At 46.4% G+C, this 18,899-nt stretch overlaps 1 protein-coding gene across 1 annotated transcript in view; it reads left to right on the top strand.

The window, feature by feature from the left end:
• Positions 1–10,844, top strand: part of CUNH13orf42 (chromosome unknown C13orf42 homolog) — a 30,803-nt gene extending 19,959 nt beyond the window's left edge. Inside the window, exons 2-4 of the mRNA XM_056133034.1 lie at positions 2,336–2,483; positions 5,839–6,076; positions 10,670–10,844. Of these exons, the coding sequence (XP_055989009.1) occupies positions 2,336–2,483; positions 5,839–6,076; positions 10,670–10,844 (561 nt within the window). The remainder of the gene's footprint in view (positions 1–2,335; positions 2,484–5,838; positions 6,077–10,669) is intronic.
• Positions 10,845–18,899: the final 8,055 nt, after the last annotated feature.

Raw genomic sequence — 18,899 nt, 5'->3', positions numbered from 1 at the left:
GGAGAATAGGCACTGGTGGAGGGATGGGTACTCAATCATTATTTAACTGAAACCCAAGCGCAAAAATTTGTAAGTCTACAGCTGTACCTCATGGTGTTTCACTAATATAATAATAATATAAATAATAAAAAAAAAGAAGAAAGGATCTGTTGGAGCTGGAGCGATAGCACAGCAGGTAGATCGTCTGCCTTGCACACGGCCGACCCGGGTTTGATTCCCAGCATCCCATATGGTCCCCTGAGCACCGCCAGGAGTAATTCCCGAGTAGAGAGCCAGGAATAACCCCTGAGCATTGCAGGGTGTGATCCAACAAGAAAGAAAGGAAGGAAGGAAGGAAGGAAGGAAGGAAGGAAGGAAGGAAGGAAGGGAAGGGAAGGAAGGATCTGTTGGCTTCCACAGTCATTCATTTACTTGGTGCTTGTTATCACAGTGGGGAGAGGCAAAGGCAACCAGTGGTCTTGTCCCAGTCTCCCGGGGAGCTGCTGTGTCCTGGGCCATGGCCTCCCTGGGCTTCCCGCCTTCCCCAGCCCTCATAGCTCCACCTTCTTTCCCTCTCCCACCAAAGTTGGTTGTGGTGGAGCGATGGATGTAGGGGAAGGAAGAGTTAGTGATCTGGGCAGAATCTGGGAACTCTTCTCTGCAGGAAAGGGGGACCTGACAGTTCACAGTTCGTCCCTGCCATTTTATTAATAATTCTAAATAAGTCACCTTAATTGTATCTCAATGAGCACTCCAGACCCGTTGTGAGCTCCTTGTCTCTCCTGGAGAGGTCTGCCCCTGAGCATAAATGGATAGAATTGATCTGGGGTCTGACTTTCAACCAAAAATCATAAGGTTATAAAAAGCAAGAAAAAATTATAGCACTAGGGTTGAAGCAATAGCACAGCAGGTAGAGCGTTTGCCTTGCACGCAGCTGACTGGGTTTGATTCCCAGAATACCATATGGTCCCCCGAGCACCGCCAGAAGTGATTCCTGAATGCAAATCCAGGAGTAACCCCTGAGCATCGCCAGGTGTAACCCAAAAAGCAAAAAAAAAAAAAAAGAATTATAGCACCAAAAGACAAGCAACCAATAGAATCAGATATGACAGACACTAGGACTATAAGATAGAAGATTTTTTGTTTATTTCTTTGGGTCATACCCAGTGATGCTCAAGGGTTACTCCTGGCCATGCACTCAGGAATTACTCCTGGAAGTGCTCGGGAGACCATATGGGGTGCTGGGATTAAACCCTGGGTGGTCTCATGCAAGGCAAATGCCCTACCCACTGCACTATCAATAGCTCAGACCTAAGGAGATTTTTTTTAGGTGGGTAGTTTCCCATTTTATACTTTGTTTGTGTCTTTGGGATATACCTCATGGGAGCTCTGGACTTTTTGCTGGTTCCAGTGCTCATTGTTCATTGCTGGCAGGACTCGGGAAATCTGGACTTGGGGACTACATGTGGTGCTTGAGCTCCAACAGGTGTTAGGTCTCAGGCAAGTCAAGTGCCTTACTCCCTATACTATCTCGCCAGCCCAAACTTTCCATTTTTAATGGAAAAGATTTGAGTGTGTGTTATGGTTCTTAAATATTTTCTCTAAGAAAACTCCTTACCGATGTAAAGGTAAAGGTAAAGGCCCTCCCGTTGATCGTCGATTTGCTCGAGCGGGCCCAGTAACGTCTCCATTGGAGACTTTGTTGTTACTGTGTCTGGCATATCGAATACTCTTGGTAGCTTGCCGGGCTCTCCGAGAGGGGCGGAGGAATCGAACTCGGGTCGGCCATGTTGGCCACTTGTAAGGCGAACGCCCTTCCCGCTGTGCTATCGCTCCTTTTGGAAAAGATTTTTTTAAAATGTCTTTTGGTTAATGATGTTTTCTGGTAGTGCAAACTGCATAAATTGTACCAGTCTTTCCATACATAGAGACGCTCTTCTTTTTTCTTCCAACATAGCTGCCCTTAGAGCAGGTCCATCTGACAGAGCCATTCTAGCCTAAACTGTCCTCTCTGAATGGGGTCTGCGGGGGCCTCCCTCCCCTCCCCAAGGAACCACACTGGCACCTAAGTGGGTGTTCATCCGCTGGAAGCAAGAGGCTCAAGTATTTGCCTGGGGTGGGGGTGGGGTCACTGACAGTCCTTTGCAAGAATCAGACTGGCTCTGTCTTTCTCCGGAGAGTATGGGGAAGGTACAGCCATGGTAGGTCGGGGTGGGGAACACCCCTCCCTCTGGTGTTTGTAAAGTGGCCCTTGAACCTTCCGAGGCACAGCTCGGTGCCTCTCTTTCAGCTACTTTGCACAGTCTGTGCCTGTGGGTAGCCACCACCATCTCCTCCCCTCCCGCTGCCTCTGCAGAAGGCGGCCTCCAGGACGTACTCGCAGTTCAGCGCCGACGTGGCTGAGGCCATGGCCTTCTTCGACTCCATCATCGCCGAACTGGACACTGAGAGACGGCCACGCACCTCAGAGCTGCAGCCGCCCAACGAGGACGTGGACTTTGACGGTGAGCACTGCGGGACAGCTGCGCGTGCTGCCAGGAGGCGGGATTCAGGGTTCAGGGGTGCACTCGCTGTAAGACAGACTTTCAGGGTTGTGCATGTGGGAGGAGGAGGAAGATCAACGGGTTGCAGTTCAACGTTTTGCCTGCAGGAGGTCTGGGATCAATGCCCCAAGCACAATCACCTTCAGGCATGAATTTCAGCTCGGAGCCCAGCGTAGCCCCTGAGCACCTCTGGGTGTGGCTCCCAACCCAACCAGGTAGCTGAACTTGCAGAAAGCCCGCTTTTGATCAGGGGAAGCTTTCAGTGCAAACCAAGCTGGAGCGAACTGTCCCTTCCTCTTGCATGCCTGCTGCCTCCGACCCTACCCACCCACCACAAAAGTCCCTCCTGAGGGTCCAGGGTGAAACTGCTGGTATAGACTTGGGGGACAGGAGAATCCAGGAGAGGGGTCTTGAGTACCCAGACAGCACCGGAGCTGTGCCAGGCAGAACCCTTCTGTTTATCTGGCCCACAACTATGTGAGGATACTCTGTGTTACCAAACTGAAGTTTGGTGTTACCTGTGTTTCACCAGATAGAAAAGAAGAAAAGAGAAAAGATTTCCAACTCTTTGGAAATCTCTTTGGAGTTGGCTGGGCCCTGGGATGGCTCTACAGGGACCCCAGTCTTCAGCACCCCCCACTCTACCTCCCACTCTGCGTGGATGTAGGGGAGAGGGAGAAGGTGCAGTGGGCTATGCTGGGAGGCCCCAGGTTGGTGTGCATATGTGTGTGTGTGTGGTGGGGGAGGGGGTCTCCGAAGTGCCCACTGGGTGGAACTTGGCTGCGTCCTAGTGGGGAGTGAAGACTCTCACCATGCCCAGGAGCTGAGCCCACTTTCCAATGCCCTGAAGCAATTGTCTATGACTTTAATCTGTGACTTGTTCATCAGGGCGCTGTTAGGACACGGATCAAGATCTCCCTTTAACAACAAAGAGACTCTGGAGACTGCAAAGAGCAAGCAGGGTTTGTTGTAAGACTGGCTAGCCAGGGTTGAGCCACCTATGCAGACACACAGGTCCAGCAGGTTGAGCAAGACCCCGAGCTTCTCCAAAGGAGATCTTACTTATATAGGCCTCCACCAGCCATTACAGCAGAGCCCGCACATTTCATAGCCAATAGATTTATAACAACACATACTTTGCTAACCAATTCATTTAAAAGTCCATCACTTCTTAGCCTATAGTTTAAAGATCAGCATTTGCGTCAGTACTTAGGAACATCCTGGTTTTTAGGACAGTCCTGGATCTTGTGAGAGACATCTGGTTATCTGGTCTGACCCCCATCCTTCTCGTGATTTGCAACTTGGGGCACCTGTATCTGAGTTCCTTGCTCAGGGGCAGAAAAACAAATTATTTTGCAATACAGGTTCCTGTAATGAAGATCTGAAAAAGCTATCTAGATCTGTTTCTCACAGGCACAACAGATCATTACTGATTACTAAAGTGATAGCTTTTGAAGCCAATATGAAATAACAAAATAAGCCTTGTTTCTCTAAGGCCCACATTCTGGGGGCTGGTTGCTCTGGCCTCCCCCCTTGTCTTTGGGAGATTTAAGTCCTTCCTGGGCTCAGTCGCTTCTCTGCAGGCCTCCTCCCCAGCTCACTACACCCACCTCTTCACCCACTGGATCTCCTGGTCTCTGACTAAGATCAGTTCTCACATTGCTAATTAGGCCTGGAAGAGCCAGGATACCAGGCAAAAGAAAACAAAGACTGTTGTCATCTTTGCAGCATTTATTTTGTTTCGGGGCCATGGCTGGTGGCGCTCAGGGCTTACTCCTAGCTCTGTGCTCAAGACTCACACCTGGCAGTGCGCAGGAAACGGTGTGTGATGCTGGAGTTCAAACCAGGTTCTTGACAACTATTATTGTCATGTTAGTCCCATCCCTATCCTAACTGCCCTTTGTCCCTTCATTCCCCTCCCCCACACTCTTGTGGCAAACTTCCAGCCATTAAGTATTGTATTCTTGGATAATAGTCTCATACTATACATATATATGTATATATGTATTATATTTCACAAATGAATAGTCATTTTATACTTGTTTCTCTTCTTCAGACTCATTTCACTCAGCACGATACTCTCCATGTCCATTAATATAAGCAAATTTCATGACTTCATTATTCCTAATAGCTATGTAGTATTCCATTATGTAGATGTACCATAGTTTCTTTATCTGTTCATTTGTTCTCTGTCACTTGGGTTGTTTCCAGATTCTGGCTATCGTGAACAGTGCTGCAATGAACACTGAAGTGTAGATGACATTTCTGCTGTGTTTTTAGGCACCCAGGCTATCTTCCTAGAAGGGGTATTACTGAATTATATTCAATATGCCAAAAACAGTTACAACGAGTCTCACAATTTGTTGTGAGATGTTACTGGTGCCCACTCAAGCAAATCGATGAACAATGGGAGGACAGTGCTATCCAACAGATTGAAGTTGTGAAAGGTGATGCCTTCTATTTTCTTTTTTCCAAGAATTGCTTTGACTCTTCATGGGGGTTCATTGTTTCATATAGATTGCAGGAGTGGCTACCCTTATAGGGACTGTATTGAATCTATATAATGCTTTGGAGAATATTGCCATTTTTGACAATGTTAATTCTCCCAATCCATGAGCAGGGGATGCATGTTCATTTTCTCATGTTCTCTTTTATTTCTTGGAATAGTGTTTTGTAGTTTTCTTTTTACAGGTCCTTTACCTCCTTAGTTAAGCTATTTCTTGATTTTTCTGAGGAATAATTGTGAACGGTATTGTTTTTAAATATCTCTTTCTTCTCTTTCATTATTTTTATATAGGAAAGTCGTGGACTTCTGGGTATTGATTTTGTAGTCTGCCACTCTACTATATAAATCTTTTGTTTCTGGGAACTTTTGGTAGAGTCTTTTCAACTGCTTTATTTTAAATAGACTATCTTTCCTATATCTTCTCCTTTTAACAACATACATCACAAACATCTTCACAAGCAGGTAAATATAGGCCTGTATCTTTATTGTATTTTATTTTATTTCTTTTTCAGTTTTTGTAGTTCAGGGGCATCACCCATGCAAGGCTGAGTAACATCCCTGGCTACTGAGCTACACCCCTAGCACTGATTTTGTTTTTGATGGACACACAAGAGTCCATTGTGTCCTAAATCCATAACTGCAGGTCACCCTCTTCACTTAGCTGTCCCTAAAGTCCCTTATAAGAACTATCTGACAAACCTAAGCCCCTGTGGTGAGCCCTCAGCCCTGCTCCTCCTCTCCACTGCCCTTTGCATGCTCCCTCCTCCCCAAGATGACTCTTCCCTTCCTGGGTTCCTGCTTCTTTTGCAGTGGCCACCAGCTCCCGGGAGCACAGCCTGCACTCCAACTGGATCCTGCGGGCACCGCGTAGGCGTTTGGATGACACAGCGGTGGCTGGGCACACTGCAGATAGTCGGCTTCGGAAGACCCTGGAGTGCAGGATGCTGGGCATTCAGAGGAGGCTTGAGAGGCACCCCATTTACCTGCCCAAGGCTGTGGAAGGAGCATTCAACACCTTGAAATTTAAGCCCAGAGCCTGCCAAAAAGAGTAAGTGCTTTGGACTAGGGAGATGGCTCAAGTGGTAGGGCACAGGCCCAGCATGTAGGAGGCCCCGGGTTTGGTCCCTGGGACCATGTGCCCCTACTCCAGGTGGTGTGTGACGGTATGTAAGGATGTGAGCATGCTTGCAGTTTAGCCAGAGTGAGAGCGAGAGTGAGAGAGAGAGAGAGAGAGAGAGAGAGAGAGAGAGAGGTAGAGAGAGAGCGCACTTGGTTTCAAACAGTATCACTTAATCACTTAATCACTTAACTTCCCACTAGTCGTCGATTTGCTCGAGTGGGCGCCAGTAATGTCTCCATTTGTCCCTGTCGCGTGCTAGTGTAGCCCAATGGCATCTGTTCTCTCCGGGAACATGAAGGGCCTCAAACCGATCGTTCATGATCTTGACGAAGAAGTCTGACCATCTGGAAGGTGGGCGGCCACGCGGTCTTTTGACATCCCGTGGAATCCAGTCGGTAACAGCTCTAGTCCAGCAGTCGTCTTTAAATCTCATTACGTGACCAGCCCATCTGATTTTTGACACCTTGGCATATGAGACAGCATCCCTGATTCTTGATCGTCGACAGATGTCAGAACTCCAGATTCTCTCTCTCATTTGAGTGAAACGTGATATTCCAAGCATAGTTCTTTCTATTCTTCTTTGGGAGACCTGAATAGCATTCTCATCTTGTTTGCGTAGGGCCCAGGTCTCTGAGGCATATGTTAATGCAGGAAGAACAGTGGAATCAAAGAGATGTGCCCGGAGCCGGAGGTTCTTTGTCCTCTTAGCTATTTCTTCGACGTTCTTGAAGGCGTTCCAAGCTGCTCTCTTCCTCCTGCGCAGCTCGGGTGCCAGGTCATTTGTCATCTTGACCTCTCAACCTAGGTACACATAGCTGTTGCATTCGGAGATGGTCGTTCCATTGAGAGCGAATGGGGCATCAGGAACGAGGCTGTTTCTCATAAACATTGTCTTCGTAAGATTCAGCTGTAGTCCTACCTTTCCACACTCACGGTCAAAGTCGGACAGTATTTGTACCACTTGGCTGATGTTTGGTGTTATTAAAACAATGTCATCAGCAAAGCGGAGGTGGTGTAGTTGCCGACCATCTATCTTCACTCCCATTCCTTCCCATTCCAGTCGTCGCATGATGTTCTCGAGGGTGGCACTGAAGAGTTTTGGTGAAATGGTACCACCCTGCCGCACCCCTCTCTTGACATCAACGATCACTTCTTTGTAGAATGGTGAGATCCTGGTAGTGAATCCACAATACAGCTCACGGAGGATCCTGATGTATTGGGCTTGAATGCCCTGATTGGCTAGGACTTCAATGACTGCTTCCGTCTCAACAGAATCAAAGGCCTTCTTTAAATCAATGAACGTTAAACAGAGCGGCATCTTGAACTCCCGAGAAACCTCAATGAGCTTGGTTATCGTGTGGATATGGTCGATGGTGCTGAATCCTTTGCGGAATCCGGCTTGCTCGCATGGTTGTCCTTCATCTAGTGTTCTGCCAAACAGTATAACAAGATGTTCTCAAGGCCTCCAGATCTTGGGTGGTTCTTCAGGCGCATAAACCCCTATTCTATGGGCCCCAGATCATTCTTGTGAATCTCTGGGAGAAAGGTCTTAAGTAGAAGCAAATACTTTGGTGATCTGGACTGCCGAGACCACTCCTGACATTCTCATCCATTCTGCATCACTCACTTCCTGAACTCTCCCAGCCACCCTCTTGGTACCAGTTTCTCCTTGTTCCCCCATGTGCTACCAATAGTGTTACCAAGGTTTGTGATAAGAGTTTGAGTTCACTCTCCACTGCTGTTCAATATAGTACTGGAAGTACTTGCAATAGCGATTAGGCAGGAAAAAGATATTAAGGGCATTCAGGTAGGAAAGGAAGAAATCAAGCTCTCACTATTCGCAAATGATATGATACTCTACTTAGAGAACCCAATAACTTCCACCAAAAAACTCCTAGAAACAATAGACTCGTATAGAAAAGTTGCAGGTTATAAAATCAATACCCAAAAGTCCATGGCTTTCCTATACGCAAACAGTGAGAGAGAAGAAAGCAACATGAAAAAAACAATCCCGTTCACAATTGTGCCCCAGAAAATCAAGTACCTAGGAATCAGCTTAACTAAGGAAGTAAAGGACCCGTACAAAGAAAACTACAAAACGCTACTTCAGGAAATAAAAGAGGACATGAGGAAATGGAAAGATATCCCCTGCTCATGGGTCGGGAGACTTAACATTGTCAAAATGGCAATACTACCGAAAGCATTGTATAAATTCAATGCAATCCCTATAAGGATACCCATGACATTCTTCAAAGAAATGGAGCAAACACTCCTGAAATTTATATGGAACAATAAGCCCCCACGAATAGCTAGAGCAATTCTTGGGAAAAAGAAAATGGGAGGAATCAACCTCCCGAACTTCAAACTGTACTACAAAGCAGTAATAATTAAAACAGCATGGTACTGGAACAAAGGCAGAACTGCAGACCAATGCAACAGGGTTGAATACACTGACATCTCCCCTCAATCATATGCTCATCTAATCTTTGATAAAGGTGCAAGTAATGTGAAGTGGAGTAAGGAAAGCCTCTTTAATAAATTGTGTTGGCATCACTGGACGGCTACATGCAAAAAAATAGGCTCAGAACTCTGCCTAACACCATGTACAAAAGTAAGATCAAAATGGATTAAAGACCTCAACATCAGACCAGAAACCATAAGGTACATTGAAGATAAAGTTGGCAAAACCCTCCATGACATTGAAGCTAATGGTATCTTCAAAGATGCCACGCCACTGGCCGAGCAAGTGAAAACAGAGATAGATAAAGGGGACTATCTTAAACTAAGAAGCTTCTGCACCTCCAAAGAAACAGTGACCAAAATACAAAGACAGTCTACAGAATGGGAAAGGATATTCACCGAATACACATCTGACAAGGGGTTGATATCCAGGATATACAAAATACTGGTTTAACTCCACAAGAAGAAAACATCCAACCACATCCAAAAATGGGGCAATGAAATGAACAGAAACTTTATCAAAGAAGAAATCCGAATGGCAAAAAAGCACATGAGAAAATGCTCTACATTATTAATCATCAGGGAGATGCAGATCAAAACCACAATGAGATACCATCTCACACCTCAGAGACTGGCCCACATTCAAAAGAACAAAAGCAACCGATGCTGGCGTGGATGTGGCGAGAAAGGGACACTCCTTCACTGTTGCTGGGAATGTCCACTGGTTCAGCCCTTCTGGAAAACAGTATGGACGATTCTCAAAAAATTAGAAATTGAGCTCCCATTTGACCCAGCAATACCACTCCTGGGAATATATCCCAGAGAGGCAAAAATGTATAGTCGAAGTGACATCTGCACTTGTTTGTTCATTGCAGCACTCTTTACAATAGCCAGAAACTGGAAGAAACCTGAATGCCCAAGAACAGATGACTGGTTAAAGAAACTTTGGTACATCTACACAATGGAGTACTATGTAGCTGTTAGAAAAGAGGAAGTCATGAAATTTACATACAAGTGGTACAATATGGAAAGTATCATGCTAAGCGAAATGAGTCAGAAAGAGAGGGATAGACATAGAAAGATTGCATTCATCTGGGGGATATAAAGTAACAAAGTATGAGATTAATACCCAAGAATAGCTGAGATCAGCACCAGGAGGATTACTCCATAACTTAGAGGCCAGCCGGGTATCCTAGAGGAAAGGGCAGCTCAGATAGAGAAGGGAGCACCAAATAAAGGATGTTTGGAAGATCCTCCCAGGAGGGGAGATGCATGTCGAAAGTAGACTATGGACTGAACATGTTTGCCACTCAATGCCTCTTTTGCAGACCACAACACCCAAAAGGAGAGAGAGAACACAGGGGATTGCCCTGCCACAGAGACAGGGGGGATGGGAGGATGGGGGTGGGAGGGATATTATCCATGGTGGTGGAAAATGGGCACTGGTGGAGGGATGGGTATCTGATCATTGTATAATTGAAACCAAAGCACAAAAAATTGTAAATCTACAACTGTAAAAAAAAATAAAATAAAATAAAATAAAGGGGAAAAAAAGAGTTTGAGTTCTAATGAGCAGCACCTAGAGAAAATCCACATCAAATTGAGAGGCCATGTCCACCACCTCTTAGCTTCCCCGTTCTAACTTCCTATCTCCAGACTGTCTCAACTCCAAGTTCCTCATCCTGCTCAATTCTAGCAGTAAACACTCTGGACCAACTCAGCCAAGCCGTAGGAACTTTATCTTCTGAAAGGGTCTAACTTGAATCCACCATCTGTCTTTATTTTTGCAAGAGCCACCAACTCTGAAGGATCAGTGGGTTTTCTAAGTAGCATTTCCCTATACTTTTTAAGGGTTCAGTTTTGGGAACATAGTGTCCCTAGGTCCCAGCTCATATTCTCTATCCTTGCAATTCAGGATGAGGTTGAGATTCATTCACTCTGTCCTTCTAGGTTCTAACCTTTGGGGAGTAGCTGAGAGTCTCCCCTGGACTGGGGATCAGAGGGTCCCTTTTCAGCGTGCCTAGTTCCTCTAAACCTAATCGTGTCATTTGTCCCTTCCAGCTTGGGGAGCTCCAGACAGATCCTCTTCAACTTCTCAGGAGATGAAATGGACTGGGACACAGAGCTTTTTACGCCTGAGCCCCTGACTTCTCGAGGGGAGGATGCATACGAGCCAGGGAGCCCCCAGGGGCAGTGGCTGCTTAGAGAACATCTGTGGGAGCGGACAGTGCCCTGATGCCACTGGAGCTATCTGCTCTGGGACACACACAGGGTCTCTGGACTGGAAAGGGGAGGAGTGACCCTGTCAAGCCCAATGAGCGCCAAACACACGGGGCTTTGCAGAAGAGCTGCCGGGGAACCCCTGGGACCCTGCATTCTTGCAGGGGAAGCTGAGCAATGAGGGATAACAAGATGGGCTTCAGCAGTCTGAAGGAAGGGGAGGCTGGGGGGTACGTGCACCCAGCTCCCCACCAGCTCCTTGTGCTCAGTGCATCTGTCCAAGTGGCCGCTAAAATCATGTTCAGGACTGGAAACCAACCAAGCCAGATATCTGGCCAAAGTCTTCACAGTAGAAGGCCCTCACCACCCACAGGACTCAGGAACTCTGCTCAAATGGACATCACCTCCTGCTGTGCAAAACGGAAGCTCCTTTCACGCAGACGCACTTCATAATATTCTGGAAAATTCTGCTGGATTGTACTGAAGGGGAGGCCTGGCAGTGGAATTGGCAAAGGGTGTATGTTGGAGCCTAGACTGGCAACCAGCTCTGGCCCCCACCCCCACTCCCTATTTCCAAACTCAGGCAGTTGGCCATAGAAGAGGGAGATGAGTTTTCCTGATTATCATTCAGAAAATCCCTAGAGATGCTTGTGCAGCCAGTTTATCATAGCCTGTCTTTCCTTTCTGATGGACAAAGCAGGCAAGAGTGTCCTGGTATTTTGAGTCAGGAAGAATTTCCATGTTTGGGTAGTTGTCAGATCTGAATTACAGTTTGGGGGAAAAGCACACCTGCAGTGCTTAGGGTTTATCCTGACTCTATACTCAGGGATCACTCTGGGAGAGACTTAAGGGACTATATGGGGTGCCAGGGATCAAACCTTGGTCAGTCACATGCCAGACAAGCACCTTACCCACTGTACTCTCTCTTGGGAACCCAAATTGCACGTTGAATATATTCTTTGCATTTCTCACATACTTTTTGCATTCTTGCATATAGTTTACTGTGCTCAATCAGGTCTCAGAACTTTTTGAAATTCCCTGTAATTCATCCATTGTCATATATTCTGTAATTTTCTTGTGGGAAAAAAAGGGGTCACCTGGAAGGTTATTCCCATTAACACAGGTGTGTTACTTGGGTATTTGAGAGGAGGACAGATCAGCAAAAAAAAAAAAAAAAAAAAAAACAATCATCCAAATGAAGCTAAGGATTCAGATATTACTCCAAAAAGGTGATAAATCTTCCTTTTGTCAGGTCTGTGTCCTGATAGTCTTAGTTTTGAGAGGATAATTTTGTTTTCTCTTGTAACAATATTAATATGATCTCACTAGGCTCTCTAACTCCTATGAGAAAAAAAAGCAGCCTAAAAACTAAGAAGCATTCTTTGAAATTTTTAGAATTTTTATTTTCATAATGAAAACACCCTGGTAATGTGTGATACTTTTATTGTATTTTTCTTCTTTGTGAGTGCCAATGTCACTGTTTTGAGGGGTTCTTTCATTTTGTTGCTGATACTAAGCCTACAATAGCCATAAGCATGACTGTTGAATAAATGTTTGAGAGACCTATTTCTTTTATCAGCTGCATTAAAGCACACCCAGGAAACAGAACCATGGATCTCACATTACTGTCCAAAGTGACCTTGTTTTAAAGCCCACTTAGAAAAATTCATCACTGTGAATTAAAATTCTCTTCTGTCACCTCTTATCAGAGGCTGGTCCTGACATTAAATGGTGAAGATATCCTGTATGTTTTGCATTTAAAAAATAAACAAAACAGAAATGAGAGTGAAAAGTCTTGATATTTATTTATTAGTATTTAGTGTTTATGGGCTGGAGCGATAGCACAGCAGTAGGGTGTTTGCCTTGCGCGCAGCCAGCCTGGCGGAGCCTGGTTCGATTCCTCTGCCCCGGCAAGCTACTGAGAGTATCTCACCCGCATGGCAAAGCTACCCATGACATATTTGATATGCCAAACACAGTAACAACAAGTCTCACAATGGAGACGTTACTGGGCTCGCTCGAGCAAATTGATGAACAACAGGAGGTCAGTGCTACTTGTGCTTATGGGATTTAATGACATGCTTTTTTCTTTTGCTGCATCTAGTGTATGTATTCTGTCTTTAATAAGACCCCATACAAGATTGCCTGAAAAATTCCATGATCCAAAACATAGACTGGATTGTTTTTCTATTTGAAGTCTGTGATATTTCCCTCATTCCACAATCTGGGACACACCCCAGCATCCTGGGAAGGTGTCTCCTGAGGTTGGGAGGCATGTAAAAGCTGAGAGAGAAAGTTGATTTGATTTAAAAAAAAAAACACTCATATGATAGATTCTTTCCCCTCTTCCCTTCAGTTACCTGGTCGTGAGGGCTTTATTTTTGCTTTCCCAGAGCATCTTGCTTTGAAAATATGTCTCTCTGTGTGCTCTGTAGGCTGCAGAACTGCCTTCTAGTGGCCACTGTCAGAACCCAGAGGGCTTCCAAAAGGAAACTGGCCACTGGCCCTCCTCCCTGATGACCTTTTCACAAAAGATCCATTTTTAAATGATGCTCTAACAGCCACAAACTCAGAACCATCAGTGGAATAACACATTTATTCTCTTATAGCTGGAAGGTGTGGGAAGAGCCCAAATCACTTTCCCTGGGATCAAAGTGCAGGCAGGTTTGAGTCCCTCTGGAGGTTCTAGACGAGAATCCACTTTCTGTTCAGTTCTGTCTTCCAGAGGCTGCCTGCTCTCCTGGGCTTGTAAACCTCTCCATTCCATCACCCCAGGCTTTTGATTCTGTCATCAATTTTGACCCACTCACTTGGAGCCATCTTGCTCTTGTAAGGATCTCTTTGATGATGTCAGTTACACCTGAAAAGACCCAGGATGATCTGTCATGTCAATTCCCCCATCATACAACTTCCCAGTCCTTTCAGCACGTCAGGTAACATCCACAGGCTTAGAAACCAAGGGGTGGTGGTGATCTGGCGAGACCAGGTCCTTCCTCAGTCTCGCACCCTTAGTATTCCAGATACCCTGGTCCTTCCGATCCAAGCAGCCTTGTTTCTTTTACACTTGAAGATCACGGCTTAATGTCTCTGACAAACTCTGACTTAATTATTAATTCTCAAATCTCTTGGTTCTGGGTGCTACCCAGTAGTTTTGTGAAGTTGGAATTCTGTCTTTTCTGAAGGATTTCCCCTCTATGAATTAGAGTTTCCGATGAGGCAACATTCACAAGTAGATGGATATGTCAGCCCAATGGGTTGGTTTGTTGGTTTCTAGCCCATGTGTGTGCAGGGCTCATGCCTACAGCTCTTCATGTAAGTAGTGTGAATCAATGAAAGACTGTGAGCCGAGAGTCTTAGGGGAACTGGAGACTGCAGAAAAGTCTGAGGGGCTGGGGCTGGAGTGATAGCACAGTGGGTAGGGCATTTGCCTTGCACGCAGCTGACCCGGGTTTGATTTCCAGCACCCCATATGGCTCCCTGAGCACGGCCAGGAGTAATTCCTGAGCACAAAGCCAGGAGTAACCCCTGAGCATCACCAGGTGTGACTCAAAAAACAAAACAAAAAAAAAAAGAAAAAGAAAAAGAAAAAAAGTCTGAGGGGCTGAGGCAATGGACAGAAGTCCAGTGCTGGTAAAGGGGGCACTTTGGGGGGCATTCAAATGTGTCATCTACTTATTTGCGAATAGATGAACACCCATGCTTGTCCAGAAATCTTTCAAGAAAAGAACTCATAATCCCTGCTTTAATGCTAGCGGATTCAAAGAAAGAGGTACATAAGCAAGAAGCAAGCACACATCTGGTGCCAAATTACTAAAATAGAGCCAAGAGTCAGGTCGTGAATGATGCTGTGAAGTCAGAGAAAACTGGGAGAGGAGTGGTGGGAGTGGGGTGTCAGTGGGAGGAAGCTCCTCTGGGCAGGGATCTTGGGACAGAGGCCTGAACAAATGAAGGATGAAGTGAGATCAGGGGCAGGACAGGGGAGCAAATGAAGGAGTCAAGTGTAAGGTGCCAGGAAAACAGGAAGGAGGGCATTGTGTACGCAGAGCAAGTAGAGGGGCGGTACCCAGAGATCCTTGCAAGATCTTTCTGGAGAGCAGCCAATTCAATAAACTTTCTCAAAGATGATTCTCGGGGGCTGGAGTGATAGCACAGTGGTTAGGGCATTTGCCTTGCACACAGCCAACCCGGGTTCGATTTCTAGCATCCTATGTGGTCCCCTGAGTACTGCCAGGAATAATTCCTGAGTGCATGAGCCAGGAGTAACCCCTGTGCATCACTGGGTGTGACCCACCCCCCAAAAGACAATTCTTTCACCAGAGGGAAAGTTGGGAAGCCACTTGGGTAGATTTGCCATGGTCCAAACTAGAGCTGGTGGTGACTGCAACCTGGATGGAAGGAATTGGGGAGAGAAAGATGACTGACTGGACTAGTACAAACTCTGGGGGACCCAAAAGACAGCACAAGGGTTAAGGTTCTTGCTTGCAGACCCCATCTGGTCCCCTGAGTACCTCCAGAAGTGATCCCTGGGTGCGGAGTCAGGAAAATGCCCTGAGCATTGCTGGGTGTGGGTCAACCCCTACTTCCCCCCTCTCCTCTGAAAAAAAACAACCCAAACCCACAAAGGAACAAACCCTGAAGTAGACCTGCCATCTTGAAGCTGGCTGTGAATTTGATATGAGGAAGGACAATGTTAGCTGGAGGCACCAGAGTTGGCCTTTATTAACTTATTAATTAAATTATTAATTAAATTATAGGCTGGAGCGATAACACAGCGGGTAGAGCATTTGTTTTAAACGTGGTCAACCTGAGTTCGATTCCTCCGTCCCTCTTGGAGAGCCCGGCAAGCTACTGAGAGTATCCTGCCCCCACGGCAGAGCCTGAAAAGCTCCCCGTGGCATATTCGGTGTGCCAAAAAGGGTAACAAAGTCTCACAATGGAGACATTACTGGTGCCCGCTCAAGCAAATTGATGAACAATGGGAGGGCAGTACTACAGTGTTAATTAAATTATTAAATTGTTTGTTAAATCAAATGATGAAATTAAACAACAGACAAGTTCCTTGACAAGGCTCTGAGGGTTGCGGGCCAGAGCAGGAAAGCTTTGCTTTGGATGGATTAGCTGAGAAGTTGCTGTTGCCTATCAGTAAGTAGGTCACCCAGTCCCCGAGCTCATCTGGGTGGCCGGACAGCAGAAGGCAGAAATCCAGGAGAGGAGATGCTATGGCTAAGATACTGCAAGGAAATGTCAGGAGGCGGAGTCCAGAAGCGAGCCTCAATGCGCCTTAAGATTTAGCAGCAAGGAAAAGGTGTGAGAAAAAAGCTCCAAGTCTGGGAGACAGAGCACAGAGAGCAGGAAAATGGGTGCAGGGTGAAGCCACGTGACATTGGCTGCCTGGATCTGGACTCGAAAAGGTGTAGCCTGTGTGTGGAGCCCGTTGAGGGGTGGGGAACCCAACTGCAGCTCACCTCTGGGCTTTACAACTGCTCAGAGAAGATTAGGGCAATGCCAGCCCTTGGAACCTGCTGGTAGCACAAGTGTCTTAATACAACTTAGGCGTCTCTGGCCGGCACTGGTGGGGATGTAGCTGGAGTGTGCTTCCAGACCCTTCAATCTCTGATCCGATGAGCAAACTCTTCCTGGGAGGGCCTCCATAGACCTTGGGACCCGGGCAGGTGACTAGGGCTCTCTGCACCTTCTTACTCTTAAATCTGGATTGAGTACAACAACAGCCCTTAACTATCATGACAAGAACCAAGGAGGAAACAAATGCTCCTGGCATGTTAAGGGGGCGGGCATACAACAGAGTCATGAACTATTAGAGGAGGATAAGGAGTACAAGCTGCCATCACGTAAAATATTTCCAAAACTAACCACCATTCTGTGTGGAAGAAGACAGTGGGGATCCTATACCTGTCAACCATGAGCACTACAGTTACAGGGCTGGCTGTATGTTCTTGAACAAGATATTCTGCCTCTGTTTCCTGACTGTAAAATGGCACAGCACAAGAATCAACTTCATGAGCTGTTCCAAACACTTCCCATGTCCCACACAGCACAAGTACCCAATGCACAGTTCTGTCAGTTTGGATGTGGACTATGGAAATAACAGCATGCAAATTGTGGGCAGCTGATGGCAATGAGGCCATCCTGTAGTGACACACTGTGCCCTCGCAAGGACCCTGTCGCCTGATTCTTTTTTTCAATTTTTTTTTTTAATTTTATAGGGTGTTTGCCTTTCGCGCAGCTGGCCCGGCCAAGCCAGGTTCGATTCCTCCATCCCTCTCGGAGAGCCCAGCAAGCTGTCACTGTCACTGTCACTGTCCTCCCGTTGTTCATCAATTTGCTCGAGCGGGCCCAGTAACGTCTCCATTGTGACAATTGTTACTATGTTTGGCATATCAAATACGTCACAGGTAGCTTGCCAGGCATTGCTATGTGGGCGAGATACTCTCGGTAGCTTGCTGGGCTCTCCGAGTGGGTCAGATGAATCAAAACTGAGAGTATCTCACCCACACGGCAAAGCCTGGCTAACTCCCCATGACAGATTCGATATGCCAAACACAGTAACAAGTCTGACGATGGAGACATTACTGGGCCTGCTCAAGCAAATCGATGAACAACAGGAGGACAGTGCAGTGCAGTGCAGTGAATCACCGTGAGATAGTTACAAGCTTATCACCTGATTCTTTGCAGCTGTCGTCACCATTCAGCAGAGTTTAGAGTGGGCTTGATGAGAAAGTTCCCGTGTTGATCTTCAATGAGTCTCCACAGGAGTTCCACAGCCATTGTTTGATTGCTCCTTTCCAGCCTGTCCTCACTTCTGTATACCTGGTGCAAAGACAAATGTCTGCTCAAAAGGTTGTTTCTGGACAGCCACTCCCCAAGAGCATGGCTCCATTTTCCCCTAGGGGAATCAGCTGCCTCAGTGGGGAGGTAAATGGCCCTTCATGAAAGGCCATGAATTAATCATGAATTAATGCTGTGAAGGGGAGGAACTCAGACCTGAGTCTAACCCTCCGAGTAATGTGAAATCACATTAATCCTGAGGCTAAATTCCATTCAGGATTAAGTGATTTCAATTGGCCTGTGGTAGTGGTTGATGGAGGTGTGTGTAATGCATAGGAATCAAGGACTAGGCTGTTCATTTTGTCATCATTTAGTCACACGGTGGCGCTCCAGGCCCGACAATGCTCCAAGTCTAAATGGAGAATGTTTGCAATTCAGACACCTGAGTGGATGGGCTTTTAGGGAAAGTGCAGCTGAACTGGGTTCATTAACTGTTGCACTAGGAAGAGACTTGGTTCTTGCTGGCTTCCCCAGAACCACGTCAAAGGACTCAAGAGTTCCCTCCTTCAGAGCCCATATCCAAGGCGTTGTTTCTGTTTTCTCGAAAACTTTGTTCTAACTCTGTAGGTAGCACTGTAGCACTGTCCTCCCGTTGTTCATCGATTTGCTTGAGCAGGCACCAGTAATGTCTCCATTGTGAGACTTGTTACTATTTTTGGTATTTTGAACATGCCACAGGGAGCTTGCCAGGCTCTGCTGTGCGGGCGGGATACTCTCAGAACTTGCCAGGCTCTCTGAGAGGGTTGGAGGAATCAAACCCATCTGCCGCTGTAGGATAACACTGTTCTGTCCTTCCTGCATAGCCTCAGGAATAGTTGATAGTTGATAGTTTATTGGACTGAGGAAAAGAGAAAAACCGCCTTAAGGAGATATTTTGCCTGGGGCAGTCAGGAAGGGCTTTAGAATACCTTTTAGGTGGGCCCTCAGGAAGGGCTTTCTTATGTTGATTTGGCTACCTGACTGGGTGGAGTGTCAGCCCAGACTACAAGGGAGTTGGAGAGACGAGGGAGCTGGAGAAAGAGAGAGCAGGGCTGCAAGATGGACCACAGAGAGACTAGGAAGGGGAACATGTGCTTGAAAGAACCTAGGCCCTCCATAACACAAATTTCTTCTATGGGATAACTTCCTTGTAATAAACTGTTACTAAGATCAACCAGCCTGGCCCTCGTCTCTTCCTTCATCTGCCCTTGGCCAACAGGGAACCCAGAACTATACATTTCCAGAG

Source organism: Sorex fumeus, unplaced genomic scaffold (genome assembly GCF_029834395.1).
Source record: "Sorex fumeus unplaced genomic scaffold, SorFum_2.1 ptg000095l, whole genome shotgun sequence".
Lineage (NCBI taxonomy): Eukaryota > Metazoa > Chordata > Mammalia > Eulipotyphla > Soricidae > Sorex > Sorex fumeus.
Note: the sequence above shows the minus strand (reverse complement) of the source record. Positions and strands in the feature narration are given on the sequence as shown.